The 24,848-nt window shown below is 39.3% G+C and overlaps 1 protein-coding gene across 2 annotated transcripts in view; it reads left to right on the forward strand.

Annotated features, from left to right (window-relative positions):
* CLPTM1L (CLPTM1 like) overlaps positions 1–24,519 on the forward strand; it is a 76,160-nt gene extending 51,641 nt beyond the window's left edge. The window contains exons 11-18 of one of the 2 annotated variants that reach the window (XM_032766730.2): positions 998–1,048; positions 9,442–9,524; positions 12,143–12,177; positions 13,261–13,316; positions 13,411–13,455; positions 17,922–18,037; positions 18,348–18,395; positions 21,887–24,519. In XM_032766730.2, the coding sequence (XP_032622621.1) occupies positions 998–1,048; positions 9,442–9,524; positions 12,143–12,177; positions 13,261–13,316; positions 13,411–13,455; positions 17,922–18,037; positions 18,348–18,390 (429 nt within the window). In that variant the 3' untranslated portion in view covers positions 18,391–18,395; positions 21,887–24,519. The remainder of the gene's footprint in view (positions 1–997; positions 1,049–9,441; positions 9,525–12,142; positions 12,178–13,260; positions 13,317–13,410; positions 13,456–17,921; positions 18,038–18,347; positions 18,396–21,886) is intronic. The other variant, XM_032766729.2, reaches the window with a different exon arrangement.
* The last annotated feature ends 329 nt before the right edge of the window (positions 24,520–24,848 follow it).

A 24,848-nucleotide genomic window follows, 5' to 3' on the forward strand; every position in this document is an offset into this window, starting at 1 on the left:
GTCCTGCTGGATAATACCATTGGCTGGGGGGGAAAAACATTTTGCTTTCACAAACAATGTTGGTTGTGTTGAATTTGACCAGCAGAGTATGTTTTACAATGTGGTCTTGCTCTTCTTTATGAAGTATAAAGACTTGAAAAGTGTGTTTTATCAAACCTTTTTTTTTCTTGTTAATGTTCTACATTAACAGTATAAGGAACTTTAACTCTGTCTGGGCTTCCTTTGCATTTCTGGGGGACATTATTCATGGGTCTCCATTAACTGAAGGTAGGTGGGAGTGGAGATGTTTAACTTGTAATTGATAATTCTTTTGTCCCAAATAATTATTGGGCATTAAAATAAGACCAGGGTGTGATGCTGCTTTAAGGACCTTTACCTATTATTTAGGTCTTTAAGTGTAGTTTTGCTTTGATTTAATCAGTTTCTGTGTAGGCTATTGTACAGTCAGTGGCTGAAGGGCTCAATTTTCTGTCTGCATCATGTTGAAGAGAGTGAGGGTTGTAGCTCTGAGTGCCATATGCTCTTGAAGCATTTGTAGATTTGTATTAAGTTTTATATTGTATAATGAAAATTAGTAGCAAGTTTTTAATCTTTACAGGCTTAGCTTTAATTAGTGAAACTTGAGCCAACTGCAATATACCCATGGGCTCGACAGATTTCTTGAACCTTTGTAGCTTTCTTCTGTCAAGAATGGTATTGAAAAATGAATTGTCTTGTGATGGCTCATGTAGTATTTAGCAAAGAAATTCCAGCACAAACTCCTCGTCTTAGGATAGTGCTTGTATTGCACTTTTTTCCCCCCAACTTCAAAAATCCTGTTGCTCGTTGTCATCGTCCTTGTTTTAGATTGCAGTTAGACCTAATATCATTGGAGTTTCCTTTGAATTTTATGCTGATCCTGACTTTTTTTCCTAACAAAGTTCTGTATTTTTCCCCTTCTTCTGTTTTATTTGTCTAAACCAATTATGATTACTTCTCTCTGTTAAATCTAATACAGTTTGGTGCATACAATGAATCTGAAAAGAGAACTGAGGAATATGATACCCAGGTAAGACACAATCCTGTAATATTGTTGACATGTTGGTTATTTAATCAAATATATAGTGGGACTTGTTCTCCAACAAGGAGATTACACCTTTCAGTCTTCTGCTGGATAGCAAAAAGATAGTGTGGAGAATTAGATCAAATATTAGTTTGAGTTTTCCTTACGAAAGGAGACAAAAACAAATACAATTATTGTGTTAAGTGTCCATGGAATTCATATATTTTTTTTTTAGGCTAGCAGGGACCATAACAGCCTAGTCTGACCTCTTGCACAATGCAGACCATAGACTTCCACCCAGTAGTTCCTGCATTTATCCCAATAACTTGTGGCTGAACTAGAGTGTATTTCTTGATTTAAAATAAAAACTGATCACTGATAACCTTTAAATGTCCCTTTGTTCTACAAAAACCTGTGTTTTGGTGTGCAGTTTTAAAATAGCAGTGATGTAGGTGGTCTTGAGAGTTTACTGTAATTTTGAGGTAAATCTTGAATTTTAAGTTGCTTCAGCATGCCACTGCACTTTATTGTGGCAAACCTGAAGAAATTATTTAAGTGGTATGCTCTAAGGCTAGGGATTTTTCCAGTCTGATGGACACCAGTTGTCTTTTTGTTTTGGGGAAACATATCCTCTGGACAGATGAAGTCTGCCATGGTTTACCTCCCCAGGGCTGGTAGCTCATGCATTGGACATTTTTGTTAATGCAGTCCATAAGCCCTCAGCTGCTGACTTGGGAACTGCGCATGGTCCCCATTGGCCTTTGTCAGTCCCCAAAGATTCCTGTTCAGGGCTTCAAAAGCTGACTTTGGCACTCTCCCTCTGAACTTTTTTGAAAAGACTCTAGTATGGTAGCAAAAACAAATCCTTGGTAACTCGTGGTATTTTGGGAGTGGTCTGGTGCTGAAAACTACAAAGGTGCCTTGGACTTGAATTACTTCCTTTGTTTCCCAGTTTCTGCCAAAGAGTTCATTGACTATGAAGTCAAAAAATACTTTGGTCTCCAGTGCTGAGGCATTCTGCATACTAATGTTAAGACCTATAAATCTCATTTCAGTGCCAAAGTCTTAGTGCTGCCTTTACCTACCATACTGCCAGGAGGTTTGGACCTGCTAGTGCCAGTTACCCATACTTGTCTCCAATGCAGACTACTCCATCTTTTCTCTCCCCTGAAATGAAAGGTGAAGAGGAAACACAGTGAAACAATATTAGCCTTTATTACCTGGAAGTGTGATACCACCTCTGACCAAAGCCATATTGTATGTTTTTGTGGTGGTAGCATGGCCTTTTTCTTTGAATAGGAGGACTGGGAGTCAGGAGATTTGGGTTCCAAGTCATTATAGAGTTGCAAATAAATTTGTCTAAATATGTGAATATCTCATCTTCAAATTTATTTAAGATTTGCATGTAAAATGTTTAGCTGTCCTTAATTCTTACACTAAAGTTAGCCAACTTTTTTTGAGCTAATCGAAGTTGTCATTAATTTGAACAGAGAATACACTGTTTTTTATGCAGACCCACATGTTAGATCATGACTGATTATAAATTATATCTGGGCCTTCATTAGTTATGAAGACCTAGTCTATCTGTTTTGAATGACATCATACTGTAAGATCCCTTGGAAGCATCAGAACCTACATCTCCTTCCAGTGATTGTCCATATGCACATTCCACTTCTGATATTCATCTACTACAAGCACTTGAGACTTTTGGCCAGCATTATCTGTATGGCATGCCTGCACCCTGATGCTTCTCTGCTTCTCCAGCAAGGGCATATAAGGGCAGTGTGTGTCAACTGCGATCAGTTGCTCTCAGCTGCCTCCTGACATTGATGAGACGAAGCATTTGTGGTCGGTAATACAGACCCTGCTGTTCCCCACACAGTCCAGCTTGTAATTGTTAGTTGTTCCTAGTTAGCTTCTTAGTTAGCATGGATGATTTTCTGCCTGTTGACCAAAAAAACCTTAGAATGGCTGTAAGAACTGCCCTTCATGTGAAGGAACTATGCCCATCGATGAGTACTAGAAATGCCTCTGTTGTCTTGGAGAGTCATACATCCCAAGGAAGTGTTCCACTTGCAGATCTTTTATTTCAAGGACATGTGAGGTCAGAGAAGCAAGACTTCAGGTATTCCTTCTGAATGAATCTGAGACCCGCCTTGGATCAGGCTGTCTAGACCTCTTTCTGTGAGATCCAGTGCCAAAGAGCACAAACACTGGTTCGTTTTCATCTGCATATGGGCATTCCATGGGAGAGAAGGAGCATTCTGATAAATCCCAGAGTACAGGGATCTCCAAGAGCAGTTCACCCACCAGCGGTTGCTTGAGAAGATCCCCTTCCTCTGCATCAAACTGTCAAGACATCTCAGTTCATTGAAGTTTCCACAGAAGATCACTCAGTTTAAGACACTGACTCAAAGACTAGCCGTCATGAGAGATCTAGCACCAATTACATCACTGACTGCTTTGGACTTAACAGCAGCGCTGCAAACCATGAGCACCACAACCTACCACTTTTACACTGGCACTCTCTGAACTGACAGTTTCTGTCACCAGGTGGTCCAGGCACTCCACAACTGCAACTAGTACTGACAGGGTTCATGGCACTGAGAGGTCTAGAGCTTCTATGGGAGCTAGAGTCTCCACCTCGCTCCTGTTAGCAGGATTGTAGCCATGGCACTATCTATATCTGCACCGCCACCAATAACACCAAGACCCTCTGCACACCACCTCTGGATCTGCTTCTGTAAGGTCAAGAGGACATGGATCAGCAACACACCACCTCTCCTCCAGCCTCCACTCCACTGTTGTGTGTGTCCTGCAGGAGTACATGGGGCTCCTCCAGAGAGAGACACTGGGACTCAAACTGACCCCAGCCCTCCTGGTTTCTGACACCATGGCTATGTAGAACTTACCAGATCCTCCCCAAACAAGTTGTCTCCTCATTGGGTTCCCAACCTGATATTTTGAAGGTGTTCCAAGGCCTTTTAAAGAGGATAGGGGAGGCACTTTAAATGTCAGGACTCAACATGTTAGTTGATATCCTGCAATCTACGTCTTCTGGGAGAGTGACTTTATCCACAGAGTATATAATGGACTTATCCAGGTGCTGTGGTGTACCGCTGAAGCAGTACTCACGCCTCTCAAAAGGGGGACAGAAAATAACAATTTCCACCCAAGGGTGCTGAATATTTTTTATACCCATCCTGTTCCGTCATCTCTGGTAGTGACATTGGCTAATGAGAGAGAAAGATAAAACAGGGCAACAGCAAAGGAGGGAGAGCCAAAAAGATTAGGTTCATTTGGCAGAAAATCTAATCAGCAAGCATGCAGTTCTGGCTTGCTAATTATCAAGCCCTAATGTTGAGGTAAGATTTTTTTGTATCTTTGAGAAATTCACTGTTTTTCACAAATAACAGTCTGACTGATTTCTAGAAAGAGCTTGCTTCTCTGATCACAGCAGGGCAGTTAGTGGTAAAAACCAATCTCCAGGCAGCTCTGGATACAGCTGATATCACTTCCCACTCTATGTGAAGAGTTTCAAAGGGATCTCACAAAACTGGGTGACCGGGCAAGGTTTGTCCCAGAGATTTTTTTCTAGTTGCCATATTGTTTCTGTATCAAGTCTTCCATTGAAGATAGTTGTCCAGATCACGTCTTTCCAGTATGTAGCATAGAGTTGAGATCCGCTATCTTGCTTCTAGCTCAGATATCCACACTTCTTGCATCCTGGGCAAGTTCTAGAGATTTTTGATTTATTCCCTGACATCTGTGCAGGAGATGAATTGATGCACTTGTTGGTGTGTTAGCTCTTTCTCTAAGAGAAGGCGTTTCTTTGGTGTCAACGACACTTTTGGTTAAAAAAAAAAACCTACAAAAAGTCACCTAGGTGACTTTAACTAGTGGTCCTTAATATCCTCTTCATGTTTATTCTTCACAAGTACTCTGATGAGGTTATTTGGTGAACTAACCCTTTTTCAAGGCTCCTCTTTGGCATTTGAGGCTCCTGTTACAGATACTGCAACCACACACAGTGGCTTTGGGAACCATATTGTATTAAGTTTATGAATGTTTTATTTTCTTTGTATGCGGCTCCATGTAGGGAGGGTTACCACAGCTCCTCCACAAACTAAAAACAATAGGGAGTGATTACTACAGTCCCTGAGAATTGTCATCAGCCCCAGAGAAGTACGAAACTACATGGTGGTTTACATATACTGGTTCAGACTGGGTTTTCCAGATACTAGGAAAAGGCTTTTAGTATATTAAGGCTGAATTTGGGGATGCTGTCTTCCTTTTGATTCAATAAACAGGATTTTAGATTGTAGGGGGACCCCAATCCTTCCTGGAAGTTTGGAAGACTGACTAAGACCTCAAGAGAGTGATTAGTGAGGCCTGGTATACGGAGTGAACATATCAGGACTTTTAAAAATGTGTTCTTTGTGTACTTTTTATGTCGTTAAAATAAATGTACTTTGCTGAGAAGGAGTTGTGTGATCACTGGTAAAAACAGTGTCATGACCTTTGGAGAGAGAGAACAGTGCACAGGAGCTGGCCTTTAGGTAGACTGGCTTGCTGGGGATTTCACAGTATATGATGGGGCTGCTGAGATTTAGAAACCCAAATCAGGAGGAGGAGAGATGCAGATCTCAGCTCGAGACGTGACAACTGTGAACCTAAAAACTTAAGTGGGACAACAGAGTGGAAAATATAGGTGCAGTTGTTGCTAGTGCTGCTGTTCCTAAGCCTCCCATGTTTCTGTATCAGCGTAGATTATAGGATGCTGACTCAGCAGACCTTGATATAAATCATAAGGAAAGACCATAGGCTCAATTCAGTGGTGAAGTCTCGGCCAGGTTTATTGTCAACAGAGCAGGATAGCAGTGCCCCAGCTCGCTGGTTACTGGTATATTAACATGTATATGCCAGCAACAAGGTATCAACTCAATGAATATGTTTTCCTAGGCCAATACAAATATACCTCTCCTATTACTTCTCTTTTTTACGTTGATCAAAATAAGTTATATATTGCATTCTAGATGTTGTTGGTTACCATTCTTATGCCTTGTACCTGTTAGCTCGAACAAAACATACTCATCCCTTATTGTCATTCCCTCCTTCTCCTGTACTGGGTCTGTGTGTTTCTGTATCATCTTCTCAGGAATGTGCTTACTCGATTAGCTAATACTTAGTTCTGTTATTCTACCAAGGTCTGCTTTGGTTCAGTCTCCTTTGATTCATACTTTTACCCAGGCCTAGGGGTCCAGCAAGGCCTACAGTAGTTACTCTGATATTGTACCAGCTCCTTTCCAAGATTCTTTTCTGATTACTGAATAAAACACATTTTCTGCCTTCTCAACAATTAGACTACATTTCAATAGTCTTGTTAGATGGGGCATCATAATGAATATATGGATTCATGAGATAGATTAACTGTGACTGGATCTCTAGAACCAGTTCTACAAATTGTCTGTTGTAATGCTAGAGAGTCTCAGACAATCACAGTCATTCAGTATGTTACCTTTCTCAACTGCATGTAGAAGAGAATGGCTACAGATTGTAACAGATGTTTATTGTAATCTTGGTCAGTCCTAATTCAGACTGGAAGTAAGACACGCATTTTTAACAGTGAGGGAAATTAACCACTGGAACAATTTACCAATGGTGATAGCGGGTTCTCTGTTACTGGCAGTTTTTAAATTGAGATTGGATGGTTCTCTAAAACATATGGTCTAGTTCAAACGGGTATTTATTCAGGGAAGCCCTATGACTTGTGTTATCCTGGAGGTCCGACTAGAGGATCACAATGGTCCCTTCTGGTGTTGTGTATGAATCTAATCTGTGAATCAGTTTGAGTCACATACCCTTCCTGAACAAGTCTTTGGGACTTTCTTGCTGTCAGAATTTTAGATAAGCTAAGACCTTGATTCTGAAGTTTTTTAGCATCCACCTTATTTCCAGAGAGAAGACACTCACTAGTACATGCAGGAAAACTTGCTAAATCTGTTCAACACTGCTATGTCATTCATATAGTAATACAGACAGATATTTGCACTCCTGTGCAAATTTTGTTTCTTAATATGTATGGGAAATAGACTCTATCTTTTCCTCCAAACTCTTTTCCCCGTATGTAACCAGGGTTGTTTTATACTTGGAACCAATGTTCATTTGACAATCCTTGTCTGGGTCTCTGTGTCTACATTGCATCTGGGAGCAAGCCACCCAGCCCATGTCTACAGACTTATCTTGGTGGGGCTCATGCTAGTGCCTCTAAAAATAGCTGTGTTAAACCTTGCTGTGTTAAGATCAGCGTGGTCTCTCAACCCACCCCACTGCCCCAAGCTTGAGATCCTAAGTTGCAACCGAGCCCCTAGAACAAAGCACCATCTATAATAGGGGTTTCAAAGTCCTGATCCACGGGCGATCTGCGGTCCGAGAACATCCCTGCTGTGGGCCGCGGAGGAGAGACGCATGTAGCCATGCTGCTGGCTCTGTCTGCTGCAGGTGACACCCCCCGCAGCGCCCATTGGCTGCGGGAGAGGGACAGAGATACCATCACTAGTCGCCGGGCAGAGTCAGCCAGAAAGACAGCATCACTTTTTTCCCCAATGAATATAAACAAGTCAAAATACTGAACACAACTATCTGATGCTCACCTTTCTACAATCCTGAAGGTTTTAATTGGTCAGTCACTGAGGCCAAACATCAAATTGACAGAACTGAAGCATTGCCAGGTGTCTGGCAAACACTAAAAACTCTGTGGCAGGCAAAGAATTGTATAAAGCTGTATGACAGTTTTATTCTTTCTAAGAAATTTTAAATAAAAAATACAATATAAATGTTTTCTTTTCTGAACACCATCTTCAGTGACATTGGTCCACTGGGAGGATTTGAGGACTGGCACTGGCCCTAAGGTAAATTGAGATTAGGATCGCTGATCTGTACAGCTGTTTTTAGCACACTAGCACAAGTATTGTCAACACAAGTCTCTCAACGCAGGCTGAGAGACTCACTCCCAGATTCAGAGTAGACATACCATTGATTTCTGGATGGAAGTCACCGCCTTAATCTGAAGGTTGTCTTCTACCAAAACAGATGGGGAGGTGTTTTGCTTTCTTAAGATGGTGCTTTATATTTGATTCCTGGAACTGTATGAATGTATTCTGAAGCATCTTGTGCATGTGTGGTCTGACATCTCAACTTAATGGTAATTCAAAGGACCATATTCTTTCATTTGTCTTGCTTGTCATGCAAACTGCATTGTCCTCTTCTTGAGAAACATGTAAACTGGCTGTTTGCATCCTTTTTTAGTGACGTATTTTACGAAGTCACCAGCAATTCTCTTGGATCTGAAACTGTTTTAGAGAACTTTTGTTCCTTTCTAATTTGAAAAAATTGAGACTTCATTTAAGCATTTTAGTCTAAGATTAGGAATCCAATTGAGATGGTATTTCTTTACAGAAAGTAAAAGTATTTATCTATATTTCTGCTTCTTTGGAAATAGTAGATTCCTTTTCACCAGCTACTTTTCTCTTCAAATTTGGTAGGTAAAAATATGTAATTACCAATTTTAGCCTTCCAGCAGGGAAATAAATAAGGGCCCAATCAAATTATAGTCTTAAGACTAAAAGCTTGACTGAAGTCTTCATATATGGCAAAAAATATATTGTAGTGAAACTTTGCTTCCTGCTAATTAAGGGGCTTTAGTTCTAGAGAGTACTAAGGCACTGGCAATTGATCTATACGTGAAATACACCCACTGGTATATAGCAAAGGGCCAAAAACCTTTAGAGTTAGGAGAATTCCTATCTGTCTTGTAATAGGAGCACAATGTAAAAGTAGGAATCTGGTGAAACTGTTACTTCCAAGTCTGCTTTTCAAGAAGTAAGTAATCTTCTGAAGATGTACATCTCAGTGGATTACCTCTTACTCTCATCCTCACAGACTTTGAGGACAGTAAAATTTCTGATTTTTAACTGTTCTGTTAATTGGAATGTATTTGGGGGCTTTTCACTTGCTGGCATGACAAGGACTGACCATGGTACATTGAGATGGCACCTTAGGCACGCTGTAAATGGCTGGCCTGGGACTCGCTCTTCTGTCTTCCTCACCCTGTGTTTCCCTCCTCCCGCTGCCTTCCACCCACCCCCATGTGCCTAATGGTCTGAAACTAAGAACTAAAGGAGTTCACACCTTGGCTTGCATTGGGAACACACTCAAGTGAGGGAATCAACTGAGATGTAGATCTTTAGAATTCAGGAAATACAGGTATGTAACTTACTTTGTGTGCAAATAAAGAACCTACAGATATTGTGGATTCAACTAATTCGCATGAAAAATCTCTCTAAAACATAAACTGAAAAATTCTATACTGAAAAAAACTGTCCTCTTGTTATCAACAGGCTATGAAATATTTGTCCTATTTACTGTATCCACTGTGTATTGGAGGTGCAGCTTATTCACTTCTGAATGTGAAATATAAAAGGTAGGGTGCTACAAATTCTTATAAAATGTGTAATTAAAGGTTTATTACCCTTTTAAAAATTGTAATTACCATTTTTTTTGTATTGATGTGAGATAATGGAGTTGCAGAAGTCTTTTGTCCTAAGGGATATTTGATCAGTCAGGTAGGTAGTGATTGGAAATTGGTGGCTGACAACCTGTTTGAAGTCTTAGTTTTATTCTTAGGGATATTCACATTACAGCCATCTTCTCTGTCATAGGGTCTGTGATACTGGGTGCAAGTGTAGTACCTCATTATCAGTACACAAGAAGTTAACTTCCACTTCATTCCTTACTGATAGGAAGAGCCATAAGAAGAGCTGCTGGAGAGACAAGGAGTGTGTGTCAGTGGGAAGTCAGGGGTCCGCACTTATATGCTGAGGTCTGGATGAACCCCAGAGATACTTTTTGCTATGTTTGCTTTTGTTAACTCATTCTGATTTTTTCCCTCTGTTTGTTACTGCAGTTTTATTTCTGCTGAGTTTGCCCACTAGCTCACAAGCACCAATAGTCATCTCAGTGGACAGGTCAAGGATTGAATAGACATGGAGACTGAACTACCTTTATCTCCAGAGGCTGGCCATTCCCTAAATCATGTTGGATTACATGTTGAAGATTGAAGTTTTACCTTGGTTGTCTAGAGAAGCTTGTCATAACGATCTGAGCAGTTACTTTTCTGTAGATAAAAAAACTTTTATGTCTCTACTGCTTTCGCTATGGTGTTTTTTCACAAGCATTAAATCCATGTTTTTGAAAAGGAAAATATTGAGGTGGGTATGTAAGAATGCAAAAACGGAGAATGCAAGTTAGTGCACTCATATTGCTTTCCAATTAAATCATCCAGGAGCCATTTAAAAATACTCCAAAAGATCTTCGTCATGCCCAAAGTTGTTCTGAATGCTCCAACCTATGCTGCCAGCCTCAATCCACTACAGTTTTTAGAAATATTAGTAACTGATTAATTGGAAAAACTTGTGAATTAGCCTCTTATATTTGACTGGATGTTAAAAATAAGACTTATTTTAGAAAAAGCAACTTCATTTCCTGATTTGAATATTAAATGCTGTCTACATGAGAAATTTGCACTGCAGTAACAACATAGATAGAGTTTGCTCCATTAAGATTACAACGTAGAGACATGACATATTGCACCAACGTCAAGTGAGTCTTACTCTAATACAATAGAGTAATTTTATCACATTAAGTTGCACCAGTGTAAACCCCATGTAGTAACTATGCAGGTTAGAGACATCTGCACTGATGCATCTACAATGTAGAATGCGCCTAAGAGGAAAGATAGTTTTGTGATTTTAAGGCACCAGACTGGGACTCGGAAGACCTGAGCTCAGTTTTCTGTTGTAATCTGTTTATATCACCTTGAACAAGTCACTTAATCTCTGTCTCAACTCTCCACCTGTAAATTTGGGAATAATATGTCCTTTGTCTCTTCTATTTAGATTGTAAGTTTCTTAGTGTTTGGGACTTTCTGTTAATGTGTGTTTGTACAAGCTAGCACAGGGAAGCTCCTATCTCAGTTGGGAAAATAAAGAGAAAATATACAGGCTTCTAAGAACAATTTTTGGATCTCCTTAATTACCAGAAGATTATTTGAATCATTATTAAATGTTGAAAAATGATAATGTTTGCCATTTCCTAGAACAATAAATTACAAAAGACATAACTCATCAAAACTACATCAGCAAGGAAGTGCCACAGAACAATTAACCATAGTTTAATAATGGTGTAACTTAATTTGTATGCTATTGCAAATTATATTAATCATTTTGTGGCTACAGAACAATTGAATAAATCTCACTAAGGCCAAAACTTCACTGTAAATATATTTCTGCTAACAAAGTGGAACATAGCGTCATTGTACAGATTACATTGTGTGATAGAGCAACTTTTGTTCTCTTACATTAAGCTCAAAATTCACATTGGCCTTTTTACTGCTCCATTACACTACAAACTCAAGTCTTGATTTTCTTTCCAACACCTGTAACATTACTTATTTCTAGCTTTATGTACTCACTCCATTGGACATCCTGTTTTTGTTAGCTTACATTTTTCCCAGTTGAATCTCATTTTATTCAATTCTCATGTTTCCAGTATCTCTACTGTAAGAGCCTATCTTCCTTCTGTCTTCATTAATATTTGCAATTTTGTATAATCTGCAAACTTATAACAATCCCTATAGTGTCTCCTGGTTCTTCCCCATGAATATACCTTCACCCATTGTTTATGGTCCTTTACTGAGTTTTCATTGTACAATAGCATTCCTTTCAAAGCCAATTTGAATCAATGAGTTTTTCAGTTCACTCATTGATATAGCTCCCTACTTGTACTGGGACACTTGAGGCTCTTCATGTCACAGTAAAACACTTCAAAATACAGCAAAACATCCCCTCTGAAATCTTACCAAATTAAAGAGGTTAATGACATGTGAAGGAAGTGTCATTTTTATTTTTAAAGGTTTTTAACTTCGTTCTCTTCCATGTTAAACATTGTCTGGAAAATGATCTCTGAGAGTTCTCAGTTTAGTGTTGCATTTTGGTTGGGGGGAGGAAAAGGAAAAATAATTACACTGTCTCTTATTTTTAGCTGGTATTCTTGGTTGATTAACAGCTTTGTCAATGGTAAGTATCTATGTATTTTCCTCTCATAATATATGTATATCTGTTTATTTTTATATTAAGGCCAGGAATGTCAAAAGTAGCCTAAAGTTGGTCTGACTTCAGTAGGTGGTGTTGAGTGCTTAACATTTAAAAAAACAAAACAAAAACAGATCACTTATTTAGGTGCATAAGTATAGATTTAGTAGCCTGAGTTTCTTACTTTTTAAAATGTTGGCCTAGATTTCTTTTCTTTTCATTTTTTTAATTTTACAGGTGACATTTCAAAATAAAACTTGGACATCTCAGATTTTGTAACTGTGATATGAGGTTGTCAAGATTTGGCTGTGTCCCAAAACAATAGCAGTCAAATAGAGGAGCAAAAGGGGAGAAAAAAAGACCTTAAAATAGTGGTATAATAGAACATAGTCCATTAGAACAGGAGTTCTCAAACTTGATTGCACTGCGACCCACTTCTGACTACAAAAATTACTATGTGACCCCAGTGTCCTGTATTACCCTAGATTCTGGAGTCTAGAACCAGAGTCAGCATTAAGGAGCGGGAAGCAGGGCAATTACCTATGACCCCATTCCACAGGGGGCCAAGTGAAACTAAGATGCTCATGTGTTGGCTTCAGCCCCACCCTTGGCAGCAGGGAGTTTTAACACCAGCCCTGGTGACCCCATTAAAAAACTCACAACCCACTTGGGGTCACGACCCACAGTTTGAAGATTACTGCATTAGAGTAAATCACAGAGTGAGGATGATTACATGTGTATCTTGCACTTGTGCACCTCCCTTTAGGATACATTCACACTGCAGCTGGGAGCATACTTCCCAGCTAGGGTAGACAGACGCACACTAGCTGTGCTTGAGCTAGTGCTGTTTTTAGCACGTTGGCTTGAACAGAGCTAATATATGTCTGTCTACCCAAGCTAGGAAGCACACTCCCAGCTTCAGTGTAAATGCTTCAGTGTTAATCTAAGGAGACTTGTGTACATGAAAAGGGAAAACAGATGCCTATCAAACAGAAAAGGTATACATTTGAATGGAGTTCTTGCTCTTTGTGATATTTATCTTAAAATATGTTCATATTGTATCTTCAGGGGTATATGCTTTTGGATTCCTATTTATGTTGCCACAGCTGTTTGTGAATTATAAGGTATGTCTAAATGTTTATAATGGGATATTTTTGGCTTTCAGTATCTATAACTTATTCTCAGGTTTGTTACAAATTATGTTTACATTTCTTGTAGATGAAATCAGTTGCACATTTACCATGGAAGGCATTCACATATAAAGTAAGTAAGCTGTAATTTAAAAAACTTGTGCTACCAAGACAGCAATTGTTTTTTACTTGAGAAGCAGGGCAGTAATGTATAGCTTAAATGTGATTTTTTAGAATTAAACTACAAGTTTAACCCAGCACAAATATATTTACTTTTTTGTAATTTTTTCTGTTAGCTACGAAAGTTATGACTCCTTCAGTTTTTCATTGTGGCTTTCCTATAATGTAAATTATTTTAGCTTCCTAGTTTTGATGGAGCTGACTGGTTTTGACTGTCAGCAATCTTTCGTATTAGTAAATACTTAAAATGCATATATTCAATAAAATAGTAATAGAATATTCCATTGATTGCTAAATATGTTGCAAACTGAAAGACAGTTCTGGAAAAAGTCAATACCCCCATGTACTCTACAGTACCAAGGAATTCCCCACATTGCAGCAATTCTGTGTTCCAAAATCTGTGTTCACGTTATTAAACAGTGTAAAGTAAGCTATTTTGTTTTTGTAAACCAGCAGAAAGCTAAAATGGTAGCCTTACTCCTGGGGGAATTCTGCACCACTTCACAATGCAGAATTTTGCAGAAATTAATGTTGTGCACAGAGAATTTCCTATCTTCCACAGAAATGGTCTGCAGAGCTGGGGGCTGCCACTAGGGGCTGCTGGACCAAGCAGAGCCCAGCTTGCATATAAAAGACACTGCCAATGGGAGCTGAAGGGGGCGGCACTTGGGGTGGGAGCAGCGCCAGAGCGGAACAAGCCCCTAACCCCTCTTCCCTGCGGAAGCTTGAGGGCCAGATTAAAAGTTCTGATGGGCTGGACGTGATCCACAGGCCGTAGTTTGCCCACCCCGGTAAAGGCCAAGCCTTTATCACCCACTTTAATTTTTCTTTCTATTCATGGTGAAATGTGTGCTCTTTGGGATGCTGTGGTAGGTGTGTGCAGTTTGTATGTGTGCTTGTTACCTCAGTGAGGATGAAGTCTCATTCTGTCTCTGAGCACATTGTCCTCACAGATAATTCTTCCTCATGCTTAAGTAATTTCCCAAACATCTGGTCATAGTCTTAGTCATAAGGGGGAGTTGGTTGGTGACATGTATAGAACATAGAGGTAGCTATTAGAGTTTAAATGCAGAAGATCTTTGCATATTTTGTCCCACAGATTGGTTTGTTGCCTTGCATGTAGTAATGTATTTTTGCTAGTTCTTTGAGACAAACAAGGAAACCAGCAGAATTTCACCCACTTTGGTTTCTTTAGGGTGTGTACTTTGAGTTTCTTATACCCACTGGAGCAGTACCTAGTAGATGATTTTGCCTGGCCAGTTCTTTCGTATTATAACTGCTGAGGTATGAAAAAAATGGGGTTTGTTTCCAAAAACAGAGAATAAACTTCATATATTCTGGCTACTTGTCGTAACTGGTCATGTTATCGATGTTAGAGCCTTATGACTGGAGCTCTGAAGGTGCACATATGCATGTACCATGAAGGTTGTCTGTGACAATAGTACAGTTTTTAAAACCAATATGAAAAAACTACAAAACTATTTACATATGTCATACATGTCAGTCCTCTATAGCAAAAGTTTCTTGCTTCCACAGTAAATGCCTTTTCCAGTTGCTTACAACTCTCTCAAACATTCACTTATGGACTTAAAAATGTTCAGGCTTAGTTTCTCCTTGAGGGGGAATTTTATTTGGAATGAATCAGTAAAAACATTTTGGCTCTTAAACAAAAGCAGCAAAAAACAATCATCAAAGAGAATTTTTTGCCATTAACCATTTAAAAAAAACTTTTTTTTTTTTTTTTGAGCAGTTAATACCTAAATGGGAGGAATTAGACAGTTTACATTTGGCAGAGAGATAATGGTTTTGCTGGACAAACTTTTTTTTGGCAGACCAAGGAAAATACATTTTTGTTTGAGAGTTTAATAAAGATTTTAAAATTACATGTTGTTCATACGTAATTTAAGGATTACTAGGTAACTGGTTCTCCACAAAGTGAAAGTGATCAATGAGGTATTCATGAATCCTCACATTTTCAACTGAATTGGGAATGTGGCATCATTGTAAACCTGTGTTTTTTTAAGTTATGATAAAAAATAAAATATTTAGATGACGAACGAGGCTGGCTCCACTGTTTTTGCCGCCTCAAGCGGCAGGGGGGGGGGGGGCAGGAAGGGTGTGGTCATGATCAGCTGCACTTCAGCAGCAGGTCCTTCCCTCTGGGAGGGACTGGAGGACCCGCCACTGAATTGCCACCAAAGAGCCAGACGTGCCACCCCTTTCCGTTGGCCACCCCAAGCACATGCTTGCTGCGCTGGTGTCTGGAGCCCAGCCCTGACGATGAAAGACAAAGAAAAGTAGCAGCTATTCCCTTACTGGTAATGCTGCACTTGCTTCCCTGACGTACTGTCTGTCCGTCCCTCCTTTTCCCTCCCATCTTTTGTATATCTAATGCCCTGTCTAAGTATGGTTCAAGCTAAAACACTTAACTAATATAATTGTATATTCTGGAGTGGACAGTGCTTTGTGAATGAAGAAAGAGCCATGTTGCATCTTAGAGGTTGCATTAGATCTGCAACTTAAGGCTTGAATATTGGCAGAAACGTTGAAGCAGTCAGAGTGTACTGAGTATAAAATGTTCTGTGTTCCCAATTTTAGTTTCCCTACACGGTTTCCTTTTAGATCTGTATGACATTCTGGCATGCAGTCTAGACCACTGAATGGCTGTGTCACCACCTGCCCTGCAACCTGGGGTGCCTCACAATGCTCTGTACTGTAACGTCCAACTTGAGCTCCTCACAAACAGCATGCAGGTTACATCCTGAGTGTCGGTGGATAGCCACAGCTCTAGTCCAGCACCTTTAACTCCAGTAGCTTGTCACACTCTGGCTTCCAGCAGCTTCGACTACTACATGCAAAGTAACCCCAACACACTCCCAGTCCTGGATTTTTCCTAATAAATGTGTGTTCTGCACTGTCCAGCCCTCTCTTGGACAGTACAGATATATTAGGTCTGTTGCTCCTCTAAAGGGATCAAGATACAACAGTTTGCCACCTCAAATGGAGTTACACACACTGTTCACAACACTGAATTAGTTTTGATTAAAGAATAAAATAAGTTTAGTTACAAAGAGAGAGGTTTTTATGTGAGTACAAGTAATGAGGCATCAAATTCAGAAATGGTTACAAGAAAAACAAAGATAAAATGCTTCCTAAACCTAAGAAACTAGACTTGATTCAAGTTGAGGTCCCCTACCACATATTCCAGTAACATAATTGATCAAACTCTCAGGCCAGGATCTGCTCCCAAGGTCCAACAGCTGTTGGGGGTTTTTTTGTTTTGTTGGGTTTTGTTTGTTTTTTGTCCTCTTAGGTGAAAGAGGGAGAGAGAACAGGGAGTGTTTTTGCCCCATTGTCTCCCTGTGAAATACATTTTCCTGAGAGGTTTCGGAGTAGCAGCCGTGTTAGTCTGTATCTGCAAAAAGAACAGGAGTACTCCTGTTCATTTTCCTGAGAGTGATCCCTAGATAAAGTTTTTTCTGGCTGAGAGCAAGGAGACATGGAGTCTGGTGGAGGAAGTTCCATGCTGTTTCTTTTCACCTGTGTATGCAGAAATTCAAAGGTGCCTTGTTTCTTGCCTTTCCCTCCTTCCATGCCAAAGAATGGCCATTTGATAGGTGATGGCTCCTCAGCTTTGCTGAAATCTGGCTAGGCGTGTCAGCTTGTCCTTTATCTTTGAGAAACAGGTTTACCCACTTCCCAGACTTGTCTGGTAAACACACTTCAGTCATGATTTCAGCTTATGTTTGTAACTTTACATATAATGTTGCTGCATACATTTCACCATGACATTATTGACCAGCAAGTTGAGTTTTCAAATGGTACCTTACAAGGAATATTTTTTACAAAGATTATTACAGTAGTGCAGTGGTGTGGGGGCTGAGGGCCTCCCACTTTTGGGAGGGCTCCAGCGCCCTTGCAGTAGTATGTAGGATATGAATACAGGAGTGCATTCCATAATAGTCTGTGAGGATATTTTATTGTCTTGCTTATTTTATTCTCTTTCTCACTCAATAGTGATCCAGTATCACAATATACTGTCAAGAAGTTGTATCCATACATTCTAATAATGAACGTTGTTAATTAAAATACTCAAAAATCAAAACTATTCTTGAGCTTGCTATTGTTTTACTGGTGACTGCCAATACAGGCAGACCTTAAGTTAGCACCTCGCTGCCAAATGCAGATACTGGTGCAGGCAGATCCATTTTTTGTCTTTAAACTGGCTGTAACTTCTCCTGTTCAAAGTTCTGGCTGTTTTTTGAAGTTTGCCTATTAGTTCTTAAATAGTGCACTGTGTTGTCAGAGCTGGGTAGTAACCCAAGTCCTATGTGATATTTGAAACTGACCAGAGAGTTAATGTGCTACCAACTGAACTGTACTTGATACCGTTGCTGAAAATATTTCTTATATTTATAGGCATTCAACACCTTCATTGATGATATATTTGCTTTTATCATCACTATGCCAACATCGCATAGGCTGGCGTGTTTTAGGGATGATGTGGTATTCCTCGTCTACCTTTACCAAAGATGGTATGTTTTCCCTCCATCCCTACTCCTCTTTTTATCCATTTTCACTGTTGTTTGTCAACTACGGATCCATGCAGTAATTAGTCAGATATAGGAGACAAAAATAGTTTAAGGCTGACCTAAGATTTTGCTATCTTAGTATGTTAATGTACAGCGTAATGTGTTTTGGAATCTGATAGTCCCAAGCTATACTCTTATCAAGCATATAGTGCCTCTTAGGAGTTATTTACTCGTGCTTTGAGAATTAAACATAAGTAGCTCACGAGTCTCATTACTCACCCTTATTTACATAATGTATTCTCTTACCTTTTAGTGTGGGCTTGAAAAATTCCTCAACTTGGCCAAGAGGAAGCTAGCCTTGGTGAGAGAGGAACCTACACCACCAGTTCTAACAAAATCTAAGCTTGCTTGCTTAAAACTTAAAACTAACATTCCAAAAGTGAACTAATAACATAATCTTCCTGAGTCTGTAGAAGTGGATTGGACAGAGGAACTTGTGGATTTAAATGCGGAGGAGGCCTGGAATTACTTTAAGTCGCAGCTGCGGAAACTGTCGGAAGCCTGCATCCCAAGAAAGGGGAAAAAAACATGGCAGGAGTTGGTAGGCCAAGTTGGCATGAGAGAGGGGATTAAGAAAAGCAGAAAGATTACCAGGGATGGAAGAAAGGCGGGAATTGCAAGAAGCTACCTTAGCGAGTCAGAACATGTAGGGATAAATGAGGAAGGCTAAAAGCCACGTAAGAACTGGAACCTTTCGCAGAAGGGAAATCAAAACCAAGTAGAAAAGGTTCTAACAGCCACTAAATAAGAAGAAAAAAAGAAAAAGAAGTGGGGTCACCCCCGCTAATAACTGAGGGTGGAATAAGGTTAAAGGATAACCTTAAGGCATGGCCAATATCTAAATATACTTTGCCTCAGTCTTAATAAGACTATGTGAGGAGTTTAGGGATGATGGAAGGGATGATAAACGGAATGAGGATATGGAGTGGATATTACCACATCTGAGGTAGCCAAACTTGAACGAGCTTAATGGGACAATAATTCCGAGGGCCCGGACAATCTCCATCCGAGGATATTAAATGAAACTGGCGGCGTGAAATGCGAGCTCCGTTAGCGAGAATTTAATCAATCGGTAAACTCGGGGGTTGTACCATACGACGGGGCAAATTGCTAACAGTAGTTCCTATTTAAAGATAGGAACAAAAAGGTGATCCGGGTAACTATAGGCCTGTTAGCTTGACGTCTGTAGTATGTAATGGTCTTGTGAAAAAATTTTAAGGGAGAAAGTAGTTAGGACATTGGAAGCAGTGGTAATGGACGTAATTGCAAATGGATTTACTAAAGGTAGATCGCCAAACAACGCTGATCATCCTCTTTGGAAGGTGCGATTACTTAGACCAAAGAAATGTGGTAGATCTAATTTACCTCGATTTCAGTAAGGCGTTGACACGCCGGATTCCGCATGGGGAACTGTATTATTAAATTGGACAAAGATGGGATAATATTGAAAGTATGTAAGGTGGATAAGGAACTGGTTAAAGGGACGCCCAGCGGGTCGTACTGAAGGGTGAACTGTCAGGCTGAAGGAGGTTACTAGTGGATCCCTCAAGGATCGGTTTTGGGACCGATCTTATTTAACCTTTTTATTACTGACCTGACACAAAGAGCAGAATGTGCTAATAAAGTTTGCGATTGACAACAAAGCTGGGGGTATACTGACACAGAGAAGGACCGGGATACTATTCAGGAAGATCTGGACCACCTTGTAAACTGGAGTAAATAGTAATAGGATGAAATATAATTAGTGAAAAGTGCAAGTGATGCACTTATAGGGATTAATAATGAATTTTAGATATACGTTGGGGAACGCATCAGTGGAAGCAACAGAGGAGGATAGGACCTTGGGGTATGGTTGATAGCAGGATGTCTATGAGCTGCCAATCGCGATAGGGCGCGTTAAAAAAGCAAATGCGTTTAGGGTGCATCAGGCGAGGGTATTTCCACAAGGATAAGGAGGTGTTAGTACCGTTATATAAGGCCTGGTGAGACCCCACCTGGAATATTGTGTCAGTTCTGGTTTCCATGTTAAGAAGGATAATTCAAACTGGAACAGGTTCAGAGACGAGCTACTAGGAATGATCCGAGGAATGGAAAATCTGCCTTATGAAAGGAGACTCAAAGAGCTTGGCTTGTTTAGCCTGGCCAAAAAAGAAGGCTCCGGGGGGATATGCTTGCTCTATATAAATATATCGGGGATTAACGTTAGGGAGGAGAGAGGAATTATTTAAGTTAGTACTAATGTAGCACGAAGACCGAATGGGTACAAACTGGATATTAGGAAGTTTAGACTTGAAATTAGACGAAGGTTTCTAAACCATTAGGGCAGTGAAGTTCTGGAACGCCTTCCGAGGGAAGTAGTGGGGCAAAAACTTATCTGGCTAAACTAAAGCTTGGTAAGTATATGGAGGGGATGAATGGGATTTAGTAATTTGGGCAATTGACTGGATTATCAGCAGATAAGTCTGCTCAATGGTCTGTGAGGGATGTGGATGGGATGGGAACTGAGTTACTGCAGAGAATTCTTTCCTGGATGCTGGCTGGTGAGTCTTGCCCACATCTCAGGGTTTAGCTGATCGCCATAATTTGGGTCAGGAAGGAATGTTCCTCAGCGCGGATTGCAAGGCCCTGGAGGTTTTTCGCCTTCCTCGCAGCGTGGGCATGGGTCGCTTGCTGGTGATTCTCTGCCAGCTGAGGCTTCAAACCACAATTTTGAGGACTTCAATAACTCAGTATGGTTAAGGGTTGTTTAATAAAAGTGGATGGGTAGGGTTCTGTGGCCTGCCTTGTGCAGGAGATCAGACTAGATGATCATATTGGTCCCTTCTGACCTATGAGTCTATGAGCTCCAACACTTCTGCTACTTAGTTTTGCCATGCAGTGGAGTGGTATTAATAAGACTCCTAATTTTCACTGCTGCTGTTATGCAGAACTCTGTGGCACCAGGGTAGCTGTCAAGAATTAATGTCAGTTTCTTGTTGTTGGATGGGAATATTAAGAACAGAAGCAGATTTTGGAGTTATTCACTGGGAAATAGGATAGAAAAGGAGACAGAGAGGGAAAGGCATTTAAACTAGCACCAGAGATGTTCCATTCTGTTGACAGCCTTTTGTAGTATGCAGGGAGAGTGATAGAGTACTGGAGATCCTCTTCCTCTCACAACAGGGGAGAGGAGACTTGAGGCTCCTTCCTTCCAACAGCTAAAGGTGAGTAGAGCTTCAGATTTGCAAGGCGAAGACGGATCTGAAAGATGAATCATAGGGCCAGAAGGGACCTCGAGAGGTCTAGTCCAGTTCCCTGCACTCATGGCAGGACTAAGTATTATCTCAACCAGGAAGTCTCCAGGTAGGGTCTAGAGACAGCACAAAGCAGATGGTGACCGTTGTTGGCCTTCTCAGCAAGGCGCTTCCAAGTGCTAGTTGGTGGAAGTTCTCCCTTCTTGACTATCTTTTCTTTCTAGCTTTAAATAACTAGTGGGTTTTAGTCCTCCAACTAGTAGGTGTCTGGTATGTTTTTCAAGTCCTGTATTATGTAAACAAAGTTAAATTTAAAATAGAAAATTAAACTCTCTTTAATGTTTTAAGCAAATATTATATGGTGGTTCTTTTAAATTGTTAGCTTTATTTAAACTGATTTAGGAGTACTAAAACAGGTTAAGGAAAGTTATATTTAAAACAGCCCAGCTTCTTCTGATGAACAAGGAATCAATTTTTGGCAGATTAAACAGTGGTGTACACGGTCTTTTACCAGGAATCATTGCATCATGTAACTAATGTGTGTTATTTTATCTGTAAGGCTATATCCTGTGGATAAGAGCAGAGTGAATGAATATGGAGAATCTTATGAAGAAAAGCTGAAAAGAAAACCCCACAGAGACTAGTTAACAGTAGAAGACTATTTCCGGACTGCTGCTGGCTATGTGTATTGCTTGATCTTTATGAAGAAAAAAAATTGGATTATTTAATAGTATTTTTTAAAGCTTATGACAGAACTCCATGGACAATACATCTTCTGCATTGCCAAAATCTATTTTTGATGGTTCTTTGTTGTTTCAAGATCCCTTTTATGTCTTTATGAAGAAGTCTGCCAATCTTTTTGCCAGATGTCACTTTTAAACAATAGTTAAACATATTTAAACTTCTTACATAAAAATTTAAAGAAATATTAATTTGTCTTTATTGTTATGATTGTTTTAGTGTGTGTTTTGAGATAGCTCAATTAACTGGTCACGTGGTACCTTTATTGGTAAAGGGCTACTAGGCCATGAAGAGTACAGGTAGGCTGTGATTGTTATAGCAGAATAGGGCATCGCTGCTGAACCAGGGGTTGTTAGAATTTAAAGGTATAACTTCTGAAATATACACTTTAAATTGCATCACACAACACCATTCTAGGTTGACAATGGACATGGAAGGGCTCAAATTGATGGAGGGTTAAAATCTCATGGCTGACCTAAGCTGTATGGAACTTTGAAATAAGAGTCCTCTAGCTTAAAATAGCCTTCCTGGAAGGGAGGGGAAAGTAACCCAAACAGTTAAACTTCTTAAAATATTGTCACGCTTCTAGACCATGATATGACTTTTTAAATCTTAATTTATTTTTAAATGGCAGAGATTTTTATTGTAAAAAGCTAGTGAGCATGTGCAGCAATTTCAGTGACTATTTTTAGTACAGATATAAAGTTGCATAAAACCTTTCCTGCATTGCTAGCCAAGGATCCCTTGATTCCCCATAAAGTAGGTATTTATATGATTGACACAAAACATTTTGATGTACTAGGAAAATAACTCCTAAACAGTCTTGCGGCCTTACATGTTTGCATCATAGACACCATTGTGAACTATTGTGCCAATTCTCATATGCTTTCACAGGCAAAAGTTTCCTAGTCCTCTTGATTTTGTATTTTAAATTAGGTAAAGAAAACATACAGCATTCAGCTAATTGGAAGGGGATTGATTGAACTGATATTTGCTCAGAGTATTTATAGAAAAACCATAAATAAAACAACTTTCAAAATGTGCCTGTAAGTTAATTTTATTTCCAGTAGCAACAATGTTTAAAGGGTGAAGTGTCACTCCAACTTCCTATCATGTTATCAGTTTGGATATTGTATTTATCACTGAAATTCAGCACTTCTTGCAGATTGTTAGAATATGCTAAAATAAAGTATATTCAAATTGTAGTATGCATTTAGAACCCCCATTATGCAGTTTTATGAAATAACAACTTGCATTTAGTGAGCACTATAGTTAAATAACCTGCACTGAGTAACACTGAAAATACATGTTGCTTTCCTCACATTAACAAACAAAACATTTGATTCCCAGAACCAGCATTAGCAGCTAAAGCCTAGTTTTAATTAAATGCTTTGTTTTAAAGTTAAATTGATTAACTTCTAGAGATTTTATGTGGAAAAAACCAACACTGCTGACCAAAGCTACGTCTTTCTTTTAATTTACTGCATATTTTTGCTGGGCTGTCAGAACAGTTTTTTTTTGTTTTGTTTAGGGTTTTTTGCTTCAATACGCCACTAACTCAAAATGTAAATAGTTCAAGTGAAGAAAATGTTGCTCTAATTTTGTCATAAATAGAAAACAATAATGGTTTGTTTTATACAGTAGGCTTTGTCAAATCCCAGTGTAGCAGTGGTTTGAAAGCACAAAGGCTGTCATCCTGTAAAGACAAGGCCTGTGACACTGTAAGTAGTCCTACTGAAGTCATTGGATCTTCACTTACGCTGAGGCCCCTTTACATCATTCTGGTAGTGTAAAGCTGTCATCAAGTGGGTATTAGTTTAATGCCCACTTTAAGGCTACTTTACAATTCAGTAGTTCCAAGGGCCTGATTCTCATTTATACTAAAATCCTTTTACACTGCTATAGCAATGTAAAGTTACACATGTGCATAGATCTTGTAGGACTGGGATTGAAGTTGACACAACCAATACTTTTCTCATGTTGCCAGCTGCAGCTCTGCATTTTTATGCAGACTGCTCTAGGACTCCTATTTCATAGTAGTAAGCATCTAGTTTTGTGTTGAAAATAACTTGTCCTGGTATTTAGTAACTTTATACATTGGTCCTTTTTGTGCCATTTTAAAATGAATTTGAGTCATTAATTTTTCTAAAATGGCCTCTGAAAGTCTAATTACTGCATTCAGGTAATTTACATTTATATTCAACGTTTCTTTTTGGTGGGTAATTGTTTGAAAATCACTCTTACATCTTTATGTACTGTTAGTTTATTACCCTTCATAACTTTCCATTTCTTCTGGTGATCTAAAAGATGAATAATTTCCCATACAACAATGGTCATGCTGAATGTAAGATTAGAACATTTGATGTTGTAAAGCAACCAGACTTTTTCAGGCTTTGAATCAATTATTTGTTTCCTGCATTCCATTTACAAATAAAATGTGTGGGATGAACAGTTTTGAGTTTTGATCTGTTATTAGAAAGACTTAGTTACTGCATGTGTTACATAATTTAATGATGGATGAAACAAGAACTGACATTTCTTTTTTAAAAGCTTTTTTTCAGAGCAATAAAATAGTCTTACAAAATGATGAAGTGGTGTTCCATTAAATACTGAATGTTTTGAGCTATAGTCCATTTGGTTTGAAATAGATTTAAAATGTGTCAATCTTTTCCTCCTGAATTTTTCAAACATAATTGGACAGAGCTTCAATGCCTTTCAGAGGAGAATACTATTGAAGTGCAAAATATTTTATTTTTAAATGCAGGATTATAGATGTACAT

The sequence above is a fragment of the Chelonoidis abingdonii genome, chromosome 2 (genome assembly GCF_003597395.2).
Source record: "Chelonoidis abingdonii isolate Lonesome George chromosome 2, CheloAbing_2.0, whole genome shotgun sequence".
NCBI classification, from domain to species: Eukaryota; Metazoa; Chordata; order Testudines; family Testudinidae; genus Chelonoidis; species Chelonoidis abingdonii.